The 21,247-nt window shown below is 42.9% G+C and overlaps 2 protein-coding genes across 2 annotated transcripts; one reads left to right on the top strand and one right to left on the bottom strand.

Moving 5' to 3' along the window:
* Positions 1–1,251: 1,251 nt before the first annotated feature.
* Positions 1,252–11,140, bottom strand: LOC140313185 (fibulin-7). The gene is made up of 8 exons (XM_072391199.1): positions 10,759–11,140; positions 9,365–9,527; positions 7,790–7,966; positions 5,240–5,365; positions 5,009–5,146; positions 4,448–4,585; positions 3,895–4,033; positions 1,252–2,304 (listed from the first exon to the last, which is right to left on the bottom strand). Exons 1-8 carry the CDS (start codon positions 10,834–10,836, stop codon positions 1,932–1,934), a joined length of 1,332 nt encoding a protein of 443 aa, XP_072247300.1. The 5' UTR covers positions 10,837–11,140; the 3' UTR covers positions 1,252–1,931.
* Positions 11,141–11,943: 803 nt separating this feature from the next.
* On the top strand, positions 11,944–20,400 carry LOC140313184 (zinc finger CCCH domain-containing protein 6). The gene is made up of 12 exons (XM_072391198.1): positions 11,944–12,407; positions 14,376–14,601; positions 14,734–14,856; positions 14,946–15,180; positions 15,327–15,466; positions 15,689–15,814; positions 15,908–16,022; positions 16,129–16,238; positions 16,318–16,541; positions 16,630–17,039; positions 17,132–17,320; positions 17,529–20,400. The coding sequence occupies exons 1-12, from the start codon at positions 12,322–12,324 to the stop codon at positions 19,016–19,018; spliced, it is 3,474 nt and encodes a 1,157-aa protein (XP_072247299.1). The 5' UTR covers positions 11,944–12,321; the 3' UTR covers positions 19,019–20,400.
* Positions 20,401–21,247: the final 847 nt, after the last annotated feature.

Genomic DNA, 21,247 nt, shown 5'->3' with positions numbered 1-21,247 from the left:
TAGACACCTGCAATTGACCTCGGATTATTTGCACAGATGGATTTAGACTGATTCTTGTTATTTCATAATTCTACGAGTCAGAAGTGTTTAGACGATTCCTTTATTTTTTTTTCCCCCTCACAGGTGACAAGAACATTTTTTTGCACCTTTGGGGGTTTTCTTCTCTTCCTCCTCAGAAAGTGTGTACAGTGCACTCAAATTAAATGCTATTTGAATTCAGGAGAATGTTTCCCGATCTGTTATATTCAGTATTGCACTGAAACAAACAAAAAAAGACTAGTTGTGAAACGGTTGCATCACTTTGAACATGTTCAGTTTGTGGTTTTGTGCTACAGTAATACAGGATATTGTTTACTGCGTATCTAAAATAATTCATATGCGTCATCATGTGTTCCACTTACTTTGCAAACCCCTTTTACACTACTACCGTCACTGAGGTGGCCTTGTTTCTGTATTAACTAAAACAAGTGTGAACAGCACTCTGTGCTCAGGATGTCTTTTGTTTTTACTGTATGTTTGCTTACCCGTTATTATAAAACTACCACCATAATAAGAGCTCAGCTCTCTCTACTCGTCCCCAACGATATGTATTTCCACCTGGGAAAGAATGTGGCATGAGAACTTGAAACAGCCCAAGTAGGAGATTAAAACATAGCTATGTGCAGGCTCCCGGTGGGGTTATCGCTACCACTGAGGCACGGAGTCATTTTGAGAACAGAGTGTAACGACGGGGCATGTGTTTTTTTTTTTTTATTCTCACCATTCGCTCCTGTCTGAAAGCAGGCCTCTGGCCCCTTTTATCACAACGTAAACCCCTGGATGGAGACATGAGTGGAAGACCCAGTGAAGCACGTTTAGAGAACACATGTGGTGAGCATTAGCCTCTTTTTCCCTTTAACAAACACTGAGATGTATTTATGTACGTTTGGTCTTCCCTCCATTTGTCTCAAATGAAAAAATACTTCGACACCCCTTTTGTTTCCAAGACTTGGGAAATACTTTGACTTGTATCGCAGCATGAACTTTTGCTTCAGGGGATACATTATTGCACACGCATTCCTTCTTCTACAGCCTTTCATTGAGAAAACCTTTTGTAGCCATCCAGGACCTTCATTTATCAGATTCCCATGGGTTTGCATTTCAGTCATTCAAATTCGCTCCCGTTGGTCGTTGAAGGAAAACAAGCACCGCCACGAGAACATTTAACAGCCTGCTGTTTAGCATCAAGAAAGGTAGTTTTAACAAATACTGAAATGTTGGACTGACTTTATTTCAGTAACGTTGAGACAATTAAAACTCCAGATAAATTGTGAAGCACGATGGCAAGTTTGCCAAATCAGCGATGATTTTGAATATACTGGGACTATTTCTGGGTAAGATACATAATATGAGATATAGAGGAGAATAGACCAGGTGCAGTAGTGCAGCTACTGTTTCAAAAACTCCCTTAACATAATGACTTAAATGAAGCAAGCTTGTACAAAAAACTCATATACAGTATATGATCAAAGATATTGTTGCACAGAGTATGTTATACTGTTAAAAAATGAAAAAGAAAAAAAAAACCCAACAACATTTCCGATAAATTAGAGCCACAGGAGCACTAATGTGATCAAAGGGATGTATCATTCAGTCAGGGCGCTGCATCCCAGCCCGGCCCGAACCCTGAGCTGTACAGATGCTATGTGTTTAGTTAGATTTAATGAGCACTCTGAGCCACATATCATAATTTAGAGGCCATTCTGACACCATTTAAATAAGCATCTATGGTAAGCAACTTTCTCATTTTATGATATGTTTGCCTGTGACCGCACAGCTAATTTCTGAAAGGGTATGAAGAGACAGTTTCAGGGAATTCGTGCCTATTGTGAGCTCTTCCTTGTTCCTCTTCGGGTTTCAGTCTACAGTTCTCCCGCTCTCCCAGCTTGCCCTCAGAAGTTGTAGGGTGAGACCAGAACGTGGACCCTTGCCACATGCTTGGCCTGAAAGGTGCGGTCGGTGTACTCAGACATGTCCACATCCACGCTGATCTCCTGAGGCCCGCGCAGCTGCTGCACCAGTATCAGCTCGCCAGTCTGTCTGTCTGAGCGCTGCATGACGAAGATGCCTCGGGAGTTTCCGCCTGCTATGCCGAAGCGCAGACTGTCTGGCCCGGTGCGGCCAGGGGCGGCAGCGGTCGCCATGCGGAAAAGCGTGGCAGGGGTCTGCAGGTTGGAGGGCAGGGACAGGTAGTGGAAGGACACGGTCTTGGGAGCCAGGTGGCAGGAGCGGCTGTCCATGGGGCAGGGGTTTCTCTCACACTGACTGCAGGACAGAAAGGCAGCACGTATGACACAGAGAGCAATATAGTACAAGGTGATAAACATTTTGACCCATACAGATCTTCAAGCAGTTAAAAAATCAACTGGATTTCATATGCACACTAAAATCTGCATGGGTACTTTTTTTTCATAGCCCAAAATGTAGTTAACGTTGGCTAGAACTGGGACCCAGCTACTGTCTTACTCTATTCCCTGAAAATACTCTTTCAAGTATTTTCCCAAATATATTGCGGGTATTGGAACTGGACTTCACCGCATTTATGGTTCAGTAGCAGCGGACAGAGCTTTGTTTAATGCTCTTCAATGAGTCGGCTTGCTGATGGCTGGAAAACAACAATTAAGGAATGTCTCAGAACACATAAACTACACTACTACACGGTTTGATGGAAAACAATTACATCATCTAATGAGTTCCACTCGGCATGCATTTAACCTGTCACACATAATTTGATCACTTATCATAATTTCAGTCAGTTCTGATGACACTGCACTTGAAACAGTTAGACACGATGGCAACACGGCAACAGTCAACACTTATGTCAGATGAAAACTAAAAACCAAAACAGAAGTGGTAAAAGCTCCTCGGAACAGCCTCATGGGGCTGGCTCCAAAAGTATGGAAGTTCCTACAGAGCTTGGCAACTTAAATGTAGGTGAAGTGTGTTACTGGGCACCACCTTATTATTGTGTGGCCAAGAACCAACAAAGCAACAGAATGCTGCTGCTCCTCATACTGCATGCGAGGCTCGCACAGCTTTACTACGCTTGAAGCCAGTTTGAAAGACGAGCGATTGTACTTCGGCAAATTCCTATTGAAAACAGAAGCACTACACTGGAAAAAATAAATAACACTATCCATTTTCCTTCCCGTTTTCTGAAATACAGAAAGAAAAAAGGATAAGTGAGCTAAGTGTCTCATGTTACACACTTCCAAATCTTCTAAGCCATCGTGTTGCTTATGTGCCTATACTACTGCATGACTCCGGAACAGTTTAATTTAGCATTAAAACAGTGCTAAGATCATATAAACTGCAGAAATATAGTTTCCTTTTAATACAGTTATGGTTATATGAGCAGATGTTACAATCTAAAACACAACAAGTCCTTTCAAACAAGACAAAGCTACAAGGAGAGAATTGTTGCCTCACATTAGGATACTCACATCCTTCATATATCAAACTCAACCCCTATGTCTAAAGACCCAACTTTACAGCTAAAATAACAATGTACACTCTGTAAAAGAACGGTCAGTAGCAAATTTTCCACTTCACAACGACTGCAGGGCGATGAATTTTTATAGCGCTCAGCCCCTTTCAACTATGCTAAGACTTTAAAGTTATGCATAATTAAAGTTGAAGCTCCTTTGAGTGATGGAATAGGGCTGTGGCTGCCATCCAATGGATGTGAATTGTGTCCTTTGGTTCTCCTTCCCTTTCACATCTCACTTCTGTCTTTTTTAACGTGTAACTGCTCATTCAGGAAAGATTAATTAATTGTTGCTAACACAGAATTTATTCATGCCAGAAAACACAAATGTTCATTAAAATAAATCCCACTGACGTGTTTCCACTTACAAGGGAGATGTCTTGACATAGCTGATGTTGCCATGAGAGCGGGGACACTCCGGGTTGACACACTGAAAGCCTCCCCCCGTGTTTATACAAGTTGTCCCTCGGCTACAGTTGTGCTTCTGGCTTAAACATTCATCCACATCTGGAAGACAAAACAGCAGCAGCGTATAAGACTGAGAAGCGGGGAGAGGAACTTGCCAGACTGACTCTGTGCTTCCTAGCTACCACAGTCTGAGCAGGGGGTGCTTTTCTCTTTATTTGTTTTTTCAGTTTAGTCTCCCACAAATGCCTCGTGTCCTAAAGATCCCTTGTGCGGGTAAAAAAGGTGAGGTCATATGAACCAAAGTCAAGCACCTTAAGCTCAACGGGTGAAAACAGATGAAGTAGAGAGGTTTCAGGGAGACAGACACCTCTGCTGGAACCAAAATCTCTTCTTCTTATGGCTCCTCGTCTTACGAAAACACAGGTATTTCTCTTTAGAAATGCATACCCAGCCAGATCCGCAGCCAAGGCCCTGTGAATGCGCCTTTGTCCTCTGTTGCACCTTGTCACTCACCTTCACAGCTCCGCCCATCTGGAAGCAACTTGTAACCGCTGGGGCAAGAGCAGTGGTATGAGCCTGGCACATTCACACACTCGTGGATACACAGTTTCCCCCCTTGGTCCAGCCGGTATACTTCACACTCATTTACATCTGTTACAAAACAGAGAAACAACTTACTGCGATTGAAAACGGACAACTATATTAAACAGAAACAGCCCCTTTGTTTCCTCAGAAGTTAGGCTGTACCTTTTTGAGGATCTTGTGAATTGGCATGTTTTGAGCTAATCTAGGAGAAGTCTAACTTCATTTCTCAAGCAAATAAAACTTTTAAAAAAATTAACTGTGACCTACATGGATGCTAATCAGCTTGTGACCTCTCAGGAGGATTATTTTGTTTGTCAGACGCTGGTTCTACATATTCGCTTAACTTTGAAATCGCCAGGGAAGAAAAAGATTTATGGGAAACAAGAAGCCCGAGGGAGCTGCTCTGTAACTGACCTCGCTTTCCTATGACTTGTAGCAGGAGAATTTCCCCACAGGGATCAAATAAGTTAACACATCATTACAGCTCACCCTGACAGATACTGTTGTCAGAAGTGCCACTCATGTGAAAGCCTGCGTCGCAGCTGCAGTGTTGGGCATGGTTCACTTGGGCGCAGCGAGGTCTCCGGCTGAATGCCGGATCATTCATAACGCTCCACTCAGGTGGTGCTGCATTAGGGAACACAATAAGATAGCTGGATTTGAGTGACAAGCACATACGAATAAACCAAGCAACACAGACGTCACCTCTGTGGCACTGACCTGTCTGGGTTTGGTGCTGGCAGTGAGAGCCACTCCAGTTTTGGGGGCAGGTGCATTTGTACTGGTTCACACCTTCCACACAGGTACCTCCATTTTGGCAGGGATTGCTTGTGCACTCACCTATATCTGTAGATGTGAAAGAGAATTACCTTCACTGTGGTTGACAAGTTAAGACATCTGTAACGTCTTCACAAGCTTCTAGTAATTTCCAGTCAAAACCACATGCACTCATTTTTCAAAGGAAACATCTGCAAATTTGGCCAGTCACACCAGAGCTATTTCCTTTTGAGAGATATATTTCTGAAATGTAAGTGGAAAAAAATTTGAATGCTACTTTTGTGGTCTTGTTTTAAGCATTCCCCATATAATCTTTCACCAAGACTCAAGGTTAATGTGTACATCCATAGATATCTTCAGGTTCTTAGAGTCCTTTTGTCCATGATGACAAGAGACACTTATGCACTGCACAGAGATAAAAGATGGAATGCATCATCAGCTCAAACAGTCTGATGACCATCTGCAGAAAACAAAAGTCATGTCTGCAGCTTCTAATATGGAAATGATCAAATCCGGCCATGTTAGCAACACCTTTGATGAATTATGAAAGGCCTCTGCAGAGGAGCAATGAGATTAAGACTGAGGACGGGTAGTGTGACTATGGGCAAAAACAAAAAACAAACAATCTTCATTTTCTGAGTTAAATGTTTCTCTGATTTTTCTAGCTTTTTGAAGAAGGTATAAATATAAATAAAGACTAAAGATATTTTACTTTTCAGCGCTTTGCAGTCTTAATCTTCCTATAAATCTTCTCAGCAATGCTGTTACACTTTCATGGAAAAGTCATTTATACTTGTTTATAAGCGTTTTAGCATCAAACTAAACATGTGCGAACCGGTTTCATTTGAACAGTTTATCTATGCTGGTTCTAATGCTGTGGAGCTGCTTTCTGCAAAAATTCTGCAGTAATTCTGTCACTTTTTGACATCTTTTACGATGCATGACCATGGCAACGGGAAAGTTGTTTGCATGTGGGAGCAGCTCATTGGGCTTTACAAAGCCAAAGTAATGCCCGCAATAAGACTCCAAATCCAGATGATTTGTAGAGGAGATGTTGAGGATGCAGAGCAGGAAAAAAGGTGGTGAAAACGGAGGAGGAAGTTTAAAGCATTTCTTCCCTCGATCATCATGGGAAGTGTGAGATCACTGGCAGATAAAATGGATGAACTTGGACCCCTTATGAGGACATAGCAGCAATATCAGGACAGCAATATAATTTTTTCCCCCTAAGATGTGGCTCCAGGAACAACTCCAACAACTCTCTTCTCAGCTTTAAGCTCTTTAATAATGCTTTATATTCTAACAATAGAATTTCCCTTTGGGGAATAATAAAGAATTACTGAATGGAATTGAATTAAATTATGCTTACTGAACATATACTGGACATATCTCCGTTGCTACAGCGTAAAGTACAGGTCTATTAGTTAGTCGACTGATGTTCAGTTTATTATTGTCAGGAGTAGATAGGATGACACTTCTCCTGTGGCAAAGCTACAATTTGATCTCTGTTTCTGCAGTTGGCAATAAGAGCTGCGCAGATGTCAAAACTATAAAGCAGCTTCGGCTCTTTGAACTCCAGCACTCCAGCCACAGTATTCTAGATGACAACCACTTCCTTTAATTTCCATTTGGCTTCTTCAGGGGCCTCCACTGAACCATGACATGAAAAGGCTCAATACACTTTGATAGATATTTTTAAACTCTTCTTACCTTTAAGTTTTTTTACTCTGTCAATACTACTTTGTGAGCATGACTAAATTTATCCCTCTTACGCTGGGCTTGAAAACACGAACAGAGATAATACTGTGCAGACTCGAGGCCTCTCGTGTTGTTTTAACCAGTAACGTCAATAAACTTTCACACATGTTCAACTGAGAGTGCCACTTGGAATTTTTTGGAGGATTGCCACCACTGCAGGCTGAAGGGGCTATCAATTGCATGCTTAGCATACTTCTGTGCTATCAGACCATAGTTTGGGTATAATGGCTGGACCGAACCCTGTCCAAGGACTGTTGTCAAAGACCCAGAGAAACATGAGGAGCAGAGGGGGGGGGGGCTTAACTTACAGTAGCCCAACCATTCTTGTTAATGAGGAGTAGAGACCTGAAGGGGGAAGGCACCCCACAGTGGAATGCAGTACAGGTGTTTTTCTGTGGTCAGAGACATTTAATGCCAATTTAACGAGGGCTTCATTCAGTGTGTCGAGAAGCTCCAGAAACTCTACAGAATAGCTCTTTTCTTTGCCTGTCATCTGTGTGCGTGTGGAGCTCAGCTTGGCTTCTGAGCTGATGAGTCTCTTAGCCTGCCATTAAAGCTCTCCTGAGGAACGGTCACTGTGTATGTGACCGCGCCTCAGCTGACTGATATAGTATTTATGATCCAATATAAAGAGTGGTCACAGACCTTGTCAAAATTGAAGTGGTGTTTATCTGGAAATACTAACAAACGACAAATCTGGAATCAATGTGACGATCTCAACACACCATAGCTCACCTTTACAGATTGCACTGACACCAGTCCAGGTGCCATTCTCCCGGCAAACCCGCGTAGAAGAACCAACAAGGTGGTAGCCCTGGGAACAAGTGAAATGGACCTCGTGTCCAACAAAGTACTTTGAGCCAAACTTTGTTCCGTGAGCGGGGGCCTCCAGGGAGGGGCAGGTGGTGGGAGCTGTGGGAGAAAGAAAGAGAGCACGAGAGGAAGGCTGGTCACATGTGGAATAAGCTTCCCGACATCCTCTGGCATTCTTCGCCTGGGGATATACACGTGTCACTGGGTAGTGCAGAGCCTTCATGGGAAACGACGGTTCAAATGCCTCATTTACAGTCAACCAGCACAGGACCGGCCAGTGTTACGGGTCAACACTGCTGTCAAAAATGATTCAATTTGTTGTGCTGTGGAAAGTTTAATGCGCGTACATTACAATACACTGGAAAATGATTACATTTTTCCTGCTCTTTCTATCTCAAGTGATAACAGTTCAATTGAAGTATCTCAGAACAAGTCCTACGTGGCCAGAACTCAGTTATGTCCAGCTCATATTTGTAGGATTCTAACAGCTAATTGTGTCCTACTGTGCCATTTTCTGAACGCATTTATGTATCAAAAACAGGGAAGAAATAACCCGTTACAAACCCATCTCATTGATGGGGGAAGTGTTCACATTCTTCTTTTCAGCATAATAATGCCACTCTCTTCAACAACGTTTCACAAGTCAGAGTTTAACTGATTAGTTAACTGACTGTTTCACTCAGAAAGGAATTAGGTGAATTTCTGTGCACCAAATAAAGCTGCTAAATAAATTAAATAATGTCTAAATGAAAGTGAAAAATAAAGAATATATATCATTTCCCTCTGAGTTCTAGTCAAGTAGAAAAAAAGTGTAATGGAAAAACAAAAGACCAGAATAGAGTACAATTTAAATTTGTACATAAGTACCTCAGTCCAGTCCATGTTCAGAAACTCTCACATTTTCTTCGTGACGAGTCTAGGTTTTGATCCCGATCTGAGCAGGTGCTGTGATAAAGTTTCTTGGCATCTTTTCCTTTTTTTTTTTTATTGAGGCTTTATTGCTGTAAATGCAAAATATTAGCCTCTCCCTGTCTTGCATAACATTCTCCACAGAGCTATGGGCTGAACTGGTGAACTCCATCACTAACAACTTGGTCTCAGTGTTTGCTGCCAAGCAACACAATTCCACAAATCCACATCCCCTGTCAAGTACCCAGTTCTATAACCAAGAGGACCTTGAACTATTGGATGGATTTATTATTCTATAATAAAACAGAATGGTTCTGCCTCTCTGTTGTCACTCTTTGAGAAAAAAAAACTCATTCGAAGGTGTTCTCAAAATGAGCTTGAGAGCCTAAAATATTGAAAATGGAATACTCTGCAATCTTCTGTTGCTCCTGACACTGACATCAAACAGAGCACTTACTGTAGCTAATAACACCTGCTTTTCCAACAATGATAGGTAAAAATATCTGAAGCAGATGGGCCTTAAACAATGATTATCACGGTGATGATAACTCGGCAGCTGGGTGCGTTTGACGTCTCGTTAGAACTCACCAGCAGACTGGTCAGCTTGAGGTAATTTGGACACAGAGTTCTGAAGCGATGCCAGCTTTGACTTCATGATCCTGAGGCCCTCTGTAAAGCGAATCTCCTGGCCTTTCAAGAACTTCTCCATCTGACGCAGCACACCGACCACCTGGTGCTTATCCATGCACGTCTGTTAATAAAACACGGGGACTATGAGCAAAACTGGCAGCCATAAAAAGGAGTCTTGGCAGTACATCTGAAATTACAATGACTTTCCAGGGAGAAAATGAGCGCAAGCCTGAAAGGTTACCTCTGTTTAATTGAGGTAAAATGTAAGACATGAACTCACGAGCAGCTGTGGAGAATGGTTTAACTGAAAATAATAATCCACATTACTGGCGGGCATGCTGTCGTTACGGTTGCATTGAAATCAAAGGCACGGTGGTGAGATGTTTTACTCTACCTGAGGAGACAGGAACTCACCACAATCCATTTTACCTCAGCTGCTGTCTTCCAGTTTTTTTCTTCAAACTTCAACACACTTTCATGTGAGATTCTTGAGGCCTACCTCTGTTCTTCTCTCCCTCACCTCTTTTAACTCACACCACCACCATTCCAGAGGCAGGCACAGCTGGACAAAAGCTGTCTGGCAGATGTCAGTGGAACCTAAGTCCAAAATACTGTTCCTCTGTATATTTTGCATGGCTGTAGGAAGGCACATGCTCATTGGATAATCCTGAATGGGTAGACTCAAAATAGCACTGGTGCCACAGGCAGTTACTTTGGGGGTGGTGGTGGGAGGGGGGGTGTCCATACGATTACAGTTCCTTAAAGAAAGTGCCTCTAATCCCTCCAGGAAGGTTTATTAATCACATGCTCATTGGAACAATTTCTCTGAGCGGCATACTTTGAATTCCTCCCCTGACATTCTGAGGGCTTTGTACAATAACAGTGGACTTCAATACATTAAAAGTGCTGTAGTAAGAAAGCCCCGAGCTCATTTTACCTGCGCCAGGCCAAGGGGAAATACCACCAGCTGACAAGACATGAGAGGATTCTTATCCAGGTGCAACATTTTTTCATTCTTTCTTTAATAGATTCAAGCAGTATCAGGTCATTTCTCTTGTAGAAACTCAAGACTGTAATCACCAAAGTGTCACAACTTAAAATGAAACACATGCCTCTCACGGCAGCTGATGCTGGATGGAGGCTGGATGAAATGCTCAAATGCTCATTGTAGACTACGGGATTACAGTGTGACAATAGGTTGACATTTCGGCTGAAGCATGACGATACCCAAACCATACCCAATCTTAGTCAAATTAGAAAACCTCATTGTGAGATTTGATACTGTCAGACATACACTCTGCTGAACCCGAGGTGGCAGGTTGCTGCACATGCTTAGAGTAAGTTGATCCTACCTGAACGGTGGCATGGCCGCTTTGGATAGCTGTCAAACACAGCAAGAGCAAACACCTGCGTCCAAAAGAAAGCGCCATCTCTGTGAGTCCAGTAAGAGTTGAGTAACACTGCTCCCTGCTTATATCATCAAATATTTAGGAAACTTCTTCTTCTGTTTTTTTTTTCTTTTCTTTTTTATGTAGCAGCTACAAAATCCCTATGAAACAAAGTCTAAACATGCGTCCGGTCGTGTCAGGAGAGTGGAAGATGCTCATCAGGTGCCCGAGACAGAGATGCGCTCCTTCCTCTCTCTGCACTCTTGGAAAGTTTAGTCACTGAGCTCAGCACACTACCTTGGTTTCCTTCAGCAAGAATCCCTCCCACTGAGATAGTTCCAAACATATCCAACCTATCCCCCACCATACATTTCTCTGCAGCTGACAGGGGAACTTCAAAAGAAAAGCTGTTTTGGTAAAGTCTACGAGCATTATGTTACTTAGATTTTTGCCTACTCCGCTTCCAAGTGTTAATTTTTCCGTTACCCCTGATGTCTCACTGAATAAAATATAACCCCCTCTCTATTTAAGAAAGAGACAGATCGTTAGCTTTTTATTTCAGATTTTATCACAGAATCTGAAATATCAGGTCGTAGCCAAACAGACGTTTAGTTGACGCGGCTCATTTCGAATCTGTTTGCAAATTAAACCGCTCTGCGCTGAAATAAAGCCAAAGTCGTGTCCTTCCTGGCATCATTTGAAGGGTCGGAGCGACACCTGCTGGTAGATAACGGGAACGCACGAGCGCATAAAGAATGCAAAATGCGCGCGCGTGAGCCTGGTGGGGAAAAAACGGAACAAGGAATACGTGCGTTGCTACTGATGGAGCGGTGAATATACGAAACTAACTCACGCTGGGTTGTCGATGAAAACGTCATAAATTCAGGTTGTTGTGAAAACGTAAAACACGTGAATAAAACAATCACATAAAACAACACTGGTAATGGAAAAGCTGAGTGCGATATGTGCGCCTCGTTATCTTATATGTAAACATATATATATTTACGTGCCAAAATGGACTGACGTTGCTTTGAGCCAATAGGAGCCTCGGATTTTGCTGCCCGTGTGATTATTTGACCAACCGCAGAACAGCGTAAGCTGTATCCATGTTAGATAGATCCAGTGAGGACTATAAATTTGTGGAGAACATATTGTCGAGGAATGTGCAGCAGAACTCAGAAGCCATTTTGAGATGATGTCCCTGTTGAGAAATCCTATGAAGATGCTGATATCAACGAACATGGTCACATTTCTGTCTTTGTCTCCCTCCGTCTCCTCTATTTCACCATGGCAGCTGTCAACCGACGGGACATTAGCAAAGCGGGGCATCAAGCTGTGCTCACAGGGTTAAAACGCCAATGATATGAAAGAGGAGAGTGTCTGTTTACTGTATCTGTCGAGACATGTAACACCGTGAGTCTTTTCCAGTCTGAAATCTTCCAGCATCTCTCACAAACCAACGTCTCCTTGAGTGACTGAGTTAATTCACTCTTGTACCGGGGAGAAGGGAGGCAGATCCGTTTTCCAATGGCTTCTGTGAGCCTTGTTTCCAGTCCCCCAGCCCCTGTTCTTGACAAAAACATGACAGACTCTGAGCTTGCAGGGGATGAAAGGTCGAGTAACATTCTTGTGCAATTCTTAATAAGCTCATCTGTGCGTTTCAGTGCTGTGGGTCTACATGCTTGTGTTACTGTTTTCTCTTTTAATCATACATTGCAAACATTTCCAAGGTTTCCCTTCCCCACCTAAATCTTATTTTCTTCTTGCATGCCTCTTTAGTGCGTATGCACACTGCTGTTCAGACAAGATTGAATTCACATCACTGTGTCGATGAGACTCATTCATGATCATTTCCATGTCAGATAATAGACCTCTTCGTTCGGTTGTTGTGCTGCGGGGATCGATAGCTTCGTTGTTGCCATCTGCAGGATACTATGCAAATGCCTATGATGTAAATGCCACGCCCATCCTACTGGTACCCGCCACCTACCGGTCACCTGGCTGTACTGCTCAAACAGTCTCACGCAGGGTTGAGTTTATGTGCTTGTCCAATGTCCAGGCACGTGTCCTTGTGATTTGCAGATTAGGGCCTCTGCTTTGAATTCTTGAGATGGGATGAGAAATCACGCACAATTCATATGCAGGCTCCAGGCTTGGTTCAAGAGCACAAGAGTGTGGCTTTGTTGCTCTTTGCGATATCACTTAGTTACTTTGGTATCTTCAGAGATATTGACGAGGTCTATTAAGATTTTCCTACCATGCTCACTAACATTTTTTTCTGACACTGTATTATATATATATATATATTATATATGTTATAAAGCTTAAGTTAGGTCTGTAAATATGGACAAATGGGAGCGGAATGCCATTTTTCCTCAAAAGAACGTGCAATATGTATAAAGTTGTATACCTTTCCTGGTCTGTTTTGATGTCTCTGTTGTTATAAAAGGCAACGGTTATATGCAGCATTGTGGTAGCCTTTGGAAGTGGAGGGATATCACACTGAAGCCTGATTTCCACTCGAGTGGGAAGGAGAGGTTGATGGTGTCTGTTGAAACTGAACCGTATCACCAGGGTGATTACGTGGTGATTTTGTTGCATGTTCCCACCTGCTCTTTATTCTTAAAGGGGCTCACACGTTATGAGAAGAATTTCAACACTGGATGGAGATTTATAAGTAGCGTATGTTGATAGGAAAAAATGTTTTTTGTTTTGTTTTTTCCCATGAAATACCGAATCCATATCAACCATTTACAACTTCGGCGACCATTTTTGAATTTTGCCTTTGAATAGTTGAAATACAGCCGTGGGGTTACATAAGGTGATGTGTAACTGCCAAGATGTTTGGTTCCAGCTAAATGAACCCTTAACAACTTAAAAGATCATAGACTGCAAAAGCCATTGGTGTTCATATTACAAACCTGGTCACCTATTTCAGTCACAACTCACGCACTCTTGTGATGCTGACAAACCTCAGAGTGCAGTAAGAATAGACAGTGTCTTGAAAATGTACCTTCACTGTACTCCTGTGTATCCAGCATCGGATTCTCCTGTGGAGATATCCTGGTTATTAGCCATTTCCAAACTGTGTCAATGATTCTTTTTACTTTACAGTCATAATGAACCTTTGTCATAAAACTTTCACCGGGGACTGCCTGAATTGTGTTTAATGTAGTTCTGACTTCAGGCTGCTGTTACAAAAGTGCCTGCATTTTTAATGTTTCTAGAAAACAGACGTTTTGATGAATATTTTTACCCAACCTCTAGTTGCACTTAATTCGGCTTTCGTAAAATAGCTATACACTTCCTCTTATGAAGAAAAAGAAACATGATACATGACAAATGATTCAAATGATGCCTACAGAAGAGGCTTTAAGGTGAATTGGAAATTGTCTGACATAATATGGGACTCATCCAAATTAGGGCAAAAGACACTGATTGTTTTGTTTTACTTTAAGCTCGATTCTGTGTTAAATGTTTACTGCCCACCAGATACTTTGTTAAAGTTGAAGCCTGTCAGAGGCTGACCAGACACAGCATATGGAGTTTTATGCTAAATGTACTATGTTCCGCTTCTGTAGAGAGGACGGTGAACTGGAAGATGGAGAAATAGATGATGAGGGGATTGGAATTGAGGAGGAGAACAAAGAGGTAACAGAGGTGAAGGACGAGAAAGAGAAGGACAAGGAGAAAGAAAAAGAGAAAAGTAAAGAGAGAGAAGAAAAGGTGCATAGACACTCCAGGAAACGATCTAAGAAGACCAGAGAGAAGAGGAGGTCTAAGAGAAGGAGACGTGACAGGCAGAAAGTAAGAAGTGTCAGTGGAACATGAGATTTCTTATTGGGACTGTAATTTTGGCATATATGTGAGCCGTCAGAAGGAATTTAATATTCACTTTAATTTTGTGTTTTCCTTTTGTTTCAATTGCCCTGTCTTCAGCATCATTCCCCCACCAGCAGCTCCAGCTCAGACAGCTATGACTCTGACTACAGCCGACCAGAGAGGCCCAAGAACAGGAAGAGCCAGGTATCCAGTCGCGAGTCTGATGGCCAGTCCTCTCTGGTGAGTTTATCACAGCTGGCAAGCTGCCGTATTAATACTAATTTAAACATTATCTTGGGACATCGTTCTCTCCCTGGTTTGACTGACAGCACTCGAGGGGGGGGCATGGCAACTTCAAGAAGTCCTCGCCTCTGAAGAGCAGCGATTTCGACAAATACAGCGACTACAGCGACGACAAGTACGACTATGACGAAGAGGAGGATGATTATGAAGATGACATGTCTGAGTACCAGCAGTCAAAAGACTCAACAAGTCATGGAAAAGGACGCTACACTAAAGACCAGATGAGCAGAGGAGGCATGAGAGGCATGAGGCAACAACAGTGTATGAATGATTTTTAGATAAGCATTTTTGTCTTAATGTACCGAGAATGATCAAAGTTTCTCTGTTAAATGTGATTGGAAGGGCCGTAACTAAAGAGTCAGTAGAGTTGTGCTTCTTTGCTGTTCTTCACATTCACTCATGCACAGTTGGACAGAGAGGAAGGGGCAGAGGGAGTGGACCAGGTAGAGGACGCGGGATGCTCAACAAGAACAAGAAACTTAAGGGCAAGCCCTGGGGAGGACGGGGACGGGGCCGAGGAGACATGGGAATGGAAGACATGGGACTGGTAAGTACCAACCCAGATGTGGCAACTGATAGCAAATAGAAAGCCATTGACAATATGTCTCTCATTCAGCTATTCATACAAACACAAGCTGACAGCAGAGAAGCCATGCAAGGCCTATAGTCCGTATCTTTCTTCAGCAGACGGATAGGAGGCTCATCATAGGTTACTTATTAACTTTTTACTGTACTTTATAAATAAGATGTTGTTTACTTTGTGTCACAGGAAGGAAAAAACTCTGGCTTTCAGAAGAAACGACCAATCATGAGCAAGGAGTTCATCAATCAGCATACAGTTGAACACAATGGTAGATACATCTGCAAGTACTTCCTGGAGGGTCGCTGCATCAAGGTACAGTAACAGAAATGTTCGGGGGTTAAAATGATTCCAAAAGATGATTACTTCCTTGATTTGATGAAAAGTTTTCATTTTCTCTACACGCAGGGGGAGCAGTGCAAATTTGAACATGAGCACGTGGTGCCTGATAAAAAGAAGGAACTCTGTAAATTTTACCTTCAAGGATACTGCAGCAAAGGAGATAATTGCATTTACATGCACAATATCCTTCACAAAGTGCTTTTAATGACATGTTTGTAATTGCCGTGCATAGTTAGCATGTTGTACTTTGATTTTCGTTGGTCTGGTTCCTTGACCTGTGTTTTCACATGAATACCCCTGCAAGTTCTTTCACACTGGAGCTAAATGTTACCAAGGGGACAACTGCAAATTCTCCCACGATACTTTGACCGATGTGACACAAGAGCTGCTTGATAGGGTAAGACAAAGATTTTCCATACCCGTTGTCAGTGCTAATGCCCCACAGTTTTGATCATTCTCTGTGACTCGTACATCAGATAATTAACACTGAAGAGGAAAACGCTCGTGAGGACGAGTTGGAGCTGGAGGATCTAAGAAAGCAGGGCATTGCCCCACTTCCGAAGCCTCCTCCAGGGGTGGGCTTGTTGCCCACTCCAGGTCAGTGCAGTCCTCCAGATGGACAAGCTGGCAAGAAGATCCCCTCCCTGTTTGAAATCAAGGTTCAACCTACTGTAGACCTGGCACAAAAAATTGGTCTGAGGTAAGCAGAATGACCTGTTTTCAAAGTTAAAAGAAACTCTAAAGCGTGCTTGAATCTCACCCCGAAAGCATCTATCTTTATTTTTCAGTGGATCCAACTTCTCCCAGAATCAAGGTGATGGCACCAGTCAGTTTAGTGGAGACCCAGAGGACGCACAGAGTGGAGCTATAGTGCCTTCAGGTCCTCCTGCTCCTCCTTTTCCTCCTCCTGAATCACCGGTTCTCATGGGTCAGCCCACTGGGTCACCTATGCCACAGAGCCCCCCAGGACAGCCGCCGCCACATGTTTTTCCAATGCAGCCACCAGCCCTCTCTGGTCAACCCCCACCCTTTCATGGACCTAATATCAACCCACAGATGAATATGCAGAGGCCTCCATTCCCTCCAATACCAGATTTACAAATGCTGCAAAGTCTCTTCCCTTTTCCATCATTGGGTCAAAACCAGGCAGAGCTCTTTAGCAGCTTCCTCCAAAACCAGGCCATCAGTCAACAAGGAGGTCAGTGATATCTTAATATGGTTATAAAATAGGCGAAGTTTTCTTTTATCTGTTATTTTCATCATGCGTTTTTGTTGTTTTCCGTGCTGTAGACCCCAGTCTAGCCTTCGTACAGAACCTCCAGCAGCAGATGGGTGCAGAGTCCCAGTTACAGTCTTTACCACCAGCAGTGCAGAAAGCCATCTTTTTACACCTGACACAGCAGCAGCAGCAACAGCAAGAGACACAGGGAAATGAGCAACACAGAGCAGATGTCCAGGATGATAACAGTGAAAATAGAGGTAAATAAACATGCTCAAGGAGCTGCTTTGATGAACTTTTTAAGTTACAGTCTAATAACAAAACCTCCTAAGAAAAATATTCTAGACTAAAGGAAAGTGAACCATATTAATCAAAATATTTTATCCAGGAACTAACACGCAATTAGAAACAGGCCCCAGGTGTGACGAAGTGTTCAAACATTTAAAAATAATGTCTTTTTTTTTGCAGATGTAACTGCAAACTGGTACTCAAGTGATGAGGAAGATGGGAGCTCCTGTGTCTCCTCCATCCTTAAATCCCTAAAGAAGCAGACTGAGATGCAGCAGTCTCAGTCCAAGCCCCCCCCGGCCGCCCAGGTGGGTACAGCTCTGGGTGACCCTCGACTAGTGAAGGAAAGGGCCCCACCTAGTGACCCACGTGTGAAGACGGACCCAAGACAGCGACTCCCAGATGTCAAAAAAGAGACAGATGGCTCTGCAGATCCACGGCTCTCCAGAGACCCCAGGAAGATGAGACCAGTAGAATCCAGTTCGTATCGCCAGCACCCTGTTGCGCAAAAGCATCCAACAGGAGAGGAGGACGATGAAGGAGAGAGGGAACTCAGGGACAGAGCTGTTCTTATCCCTCTAGATGCCAGCCCTGGCACGGTGCTGCGGGATCCTCGTTGCCAGTTAAAGCAGTTCAGTCATATTCGGGTGGATATTCTGCTCCAGCGGCCTTCCTTTGCTCAGACAGTGGTGTGGGCCCCTGAGGATCTCATTCCTTCCCTTGTTCCAAAACAGGAGCACTCCATCAACCTGCCCCTACCACCCCTAATTGCAAATGCTCAGATGAACCGAACAAGCGTGCCTGACCCTCCTCCAGTTTCCAGCCCTCCACTATGTGACCCCAGACTGGCAGCTGCCCGCCTGAAGGAACGCTTGACTCGCTATCCCACAGGATCCATAGAGTCTCGATCCTCCACAGAGAGGCCTGTAGACCCACGCCAGCAAAAATCTCTGGACCCCAGACTTAAGCGTACAGGGAGTCTGGACTCTAAGCTGCCTGGTCAGAAAGAGCCCCCCTCTGGGGGAGGACTTGTGGACCCTAGACTACAGAAAGGCAGTGTCAGTTCCTCACCTCAAGAGGCCAAAAGCAAGCCAGAACCAGAGAGGCTACCGCCGTATGCCCCCCGATTGGCATCCTCAGGTGGAGGGCTGGAGAGCCCTACTACAATCCTTGGGGGCATCAGCCTGTATGATCCTCGATCTCAAGCCGAGCCGGCTCAGAAGGAACAGGTGGAGCCTCCTAAAAAGGCGGGGATTCTGAAACAGCCTGCGAAAAAAGAGAACCCTCCATCACTCTCGCCAACCCAGCGGAGTGGCTCTTTTGAGGAGGTTAAAAGCACAGATGTCGCTGCTCATCAAACTCCTCCCACTTCTCCCACTGTGGCTCCTGCCTCACCTGTCAAACCCCCCGCAGTCCACAATCTGCCCATCCCGGCGCTGGCCGGGCTGATCCGACCCCAGTACACTGACCCCAGGCAGCCTAAACAAGGAGGGCAGGGTTGTACTGGAGCACCTGAAGAGACAGAGGAAAAGAGGGAGCAGCAGGAGGAGGAAGAGCAAGATATGGAGCAGGAGCAAAAAGAGAAGAATCCAGAGGAGGAGGCTGAAGACAGGACACTCAAAGATGTATTCAAGACTTTTGATCCCACAGCGTCCCCTTTCTGTCAGTAAAGACTTTACTGTGGAAATAATTTACAAAAGATTTGTATATCACTGAGACATGTTTAATTAATCTTTAATTAGCTTTTCAAGGACCTATTTATTTCTGTATATAATCCTGTATAGATTACTACATGCCACGTTTGGAGATTATGCTGGAGGGATGAGCAGACACAGTGTATAGTTCCTTTTTATGTGATCACACTAGAGCTGAAAGGTCTGTTTTGAGTGTATGTACTTCAAGGTCTTTTATTAATGTGTAATTTTTCACAATGTTCCAAACACTCGTAAAACAAGGCATTATATATATCCTACCCAAGTATTCCACCCTGTAAAAACAGTTCGCTCTACAAACACACAGATAAATCTTAATGTAAGAATCTCTTTGACAGTATCTGTACTTAGGTATTGAATCTATGATACTTTTATAGCGTGAGATCTAGATGTTTACTCTCACTTTTACGATAACGAATTCTCCGGAGCATTTCGTCTTTCTTTTAAAACCACACACCCACAATTTGAGATTGGGATTCGTCAACCTGAGCCGCGATCCGGTCAGAAAATCAAATCATTCTTATTCCTCATAACCTATCCTGATGTCAAGATTTGGGAGTTTTTAATTCTTTACTTATAGTTCAACAGATTTTAAACTCTCCACTGAAGCTAGTTTGCAGAATATTTGGACCATAGCTGAAACCGCCCATCACTGCTAAATACTTTTCGTGAGACATTTGCTCTAAATACTTTGCGGGTGTAAACTTTTTTAACCAATCGGGTCAAATGAACATGGGTTGTCATATCTATTTGTGCCATTCTTCAGAACAGAATTTTGAGTGTATTTTACAGAGAAAGAGGAGCCACGGTATCTTTATGACGTTGCAGGTATGTATTAAATGTGACCCTTATGACTATTTCTATTGTAGTATTTTGTTGGACTCGAAAATTAACCTCTGTTTGCTACAAAAGGGTGAATGTTGTAGATCTAAGGTGGCATATCGCTTATCAGTTAAAGTGGCAGCTTTGTGTCTGTAATATGAGCTGCTTTTGTTTGATTTCAAATAAGCTACTTGTGTTTTTATTGCTTTCATAATTCACCATGTAAATGTGCATTTTGTATCACGTGTACAGTGTGTTTTAGTGAGCGTTTTTTTCCTTGTATACGGTGATGCTTTGCTTCTTTCATGTCAACGTGGGTCAATTTGGCGATCACGGTTGTACAACACTGTAAGCCGTTTTAACAACCTATGCCTGTCGTTTAAGGGATTTTTATTATGAATATGTGGAATAAAGACGTGAAACAGCAACAGTTCTTGTGCAGAATAACACACCAAAGTTGTGACATCTCATCTGAGCGTGCATAAAATATCTCCTAAATATCTAATACAACCATAGTACCAAAGCACGTATAGACACTGTAAAATGTAAATAAAAATGTCATAAACCAACATCTAATTTGCAATAAAATAGAGAAATGATAAAATTGATTTGACTATTTCAGAAAAAATACAAACTCGTCTTCAATTTGATGGCAGGAACATGTTTGACCCTGGGGAGGATAGCTTCTTCATTAAATAGCATGCTGTAAACATCTGGACTTTGGGAGAGAAATGTCCCATTTTTGTCTGATTAAGGATTCCAGCTGCTCAACAGTCCCTGTTCTTCTTTATTGCATTTTAATGTCATAATGCACCAAACCAGACTGCAGACAGACCAGTCCAGCATCTGTTCTCTTCTACTTTGAACTCATGCTCCTATAGTAGATACAGTATGTGGTTTAGCATTGTGCATTGTGCATATGTTCTTCTAAAACCGGTATACACCTTTCAGCCCTGATTGTGCCTTTCCAGATGTGTGAATTATCAGTTCCACAGGGAATGCACCTCCATGCCATCAGAGATGCAAGCTTTTGAACTGGGTACTGATAACAAGCCAGATGGTCTCTCTCAAGTTTAGTTCGGAGGATGTTAATAATTCTAAAAAAGAATTAAAAAAATTGTATTCATCTGACCACAGAACAGTTTTCCATTTTATCTCGTCCACTTTAAAGGAGCTTTATCTCAGAGAAGATGGCCATATTTCATGTTCATATACAGTTTGACTTCTGCATGATATACCCTGCATTTGCTTCTGCATGATATACCCTGCATTTGCAGATGGCACTGTGAACTGTGTTCACACATAATGATTTCTGAAGTATTCCTAAGTCCACACATTTCAATGACAGAATCATGTCTGTCTCAA

The sequence above is a fragment of the Leuresthes tenuis genome, unplaced genomic scaffold (genome assembly GCF_036924035.1).
Source record: "Leuresthes tenuis unplaced genomic scaffold, fLeuTen1.0.hap1 SCAF_8, whole genome shotgun sequence".
Lineage (NCBI taxonomy): Eukaryota > Metazoa > Chordata > Actinopteri > Atheriniformes > Atherinopsidae > Leuresthes > Leuresthes tenuis.
Note: the sequence above shows the minus strand (reverse complement) of the source record. Positions and strands in the feature narration are given on the sequence as shown.

Bases quoted from the DNA above. Each gene is read 5' to 3' on its own strand.
- LOC140313185 (XM_072391199.1), bottom strand. From the start codon at position 10,836: ATGGCGCTTTCTTTTGGACGCAGGTGTTTGCTCTTGCTGTGTTTGACA. The intron at 5,147-5,239 runs GTCAGTGCCACA...TCCCTAATGCAG, and splicing joins CCAGCACCAAACCCAGACAG to CACCACCTGAGTGGAGCGTT. The intron at 2,305-3,894 runs GTAAGTGGAAAC...TCTGTCCTGCAG, and splicing joins TATGTCAAGACATCTCCCTT to TCAGTGTGAGAGAAACCCCT.
- LOC140313184 (XM_072391198.1), top strand. From the start codon at position 12,322: ATGGCTTCTGTGAGCCTTGTTTCCAGTCCCCCAGCCCCTGTTCTTGAC. The intron at 15,467-15,688 runs GTAAGTACCAAC...TTTGTGTCACAG, and splicing joins GAATGGAAGACATGGGACTG to GAAGGAAAAAACTCTGGCTT. The intron at 17,321-17,528 runs GTAAATAAACAT...TTTTTTTTGCAG, and splicing joins TGATAACAGTGAAAATAGAG to ATGTAACTGCAAACTGGTAC.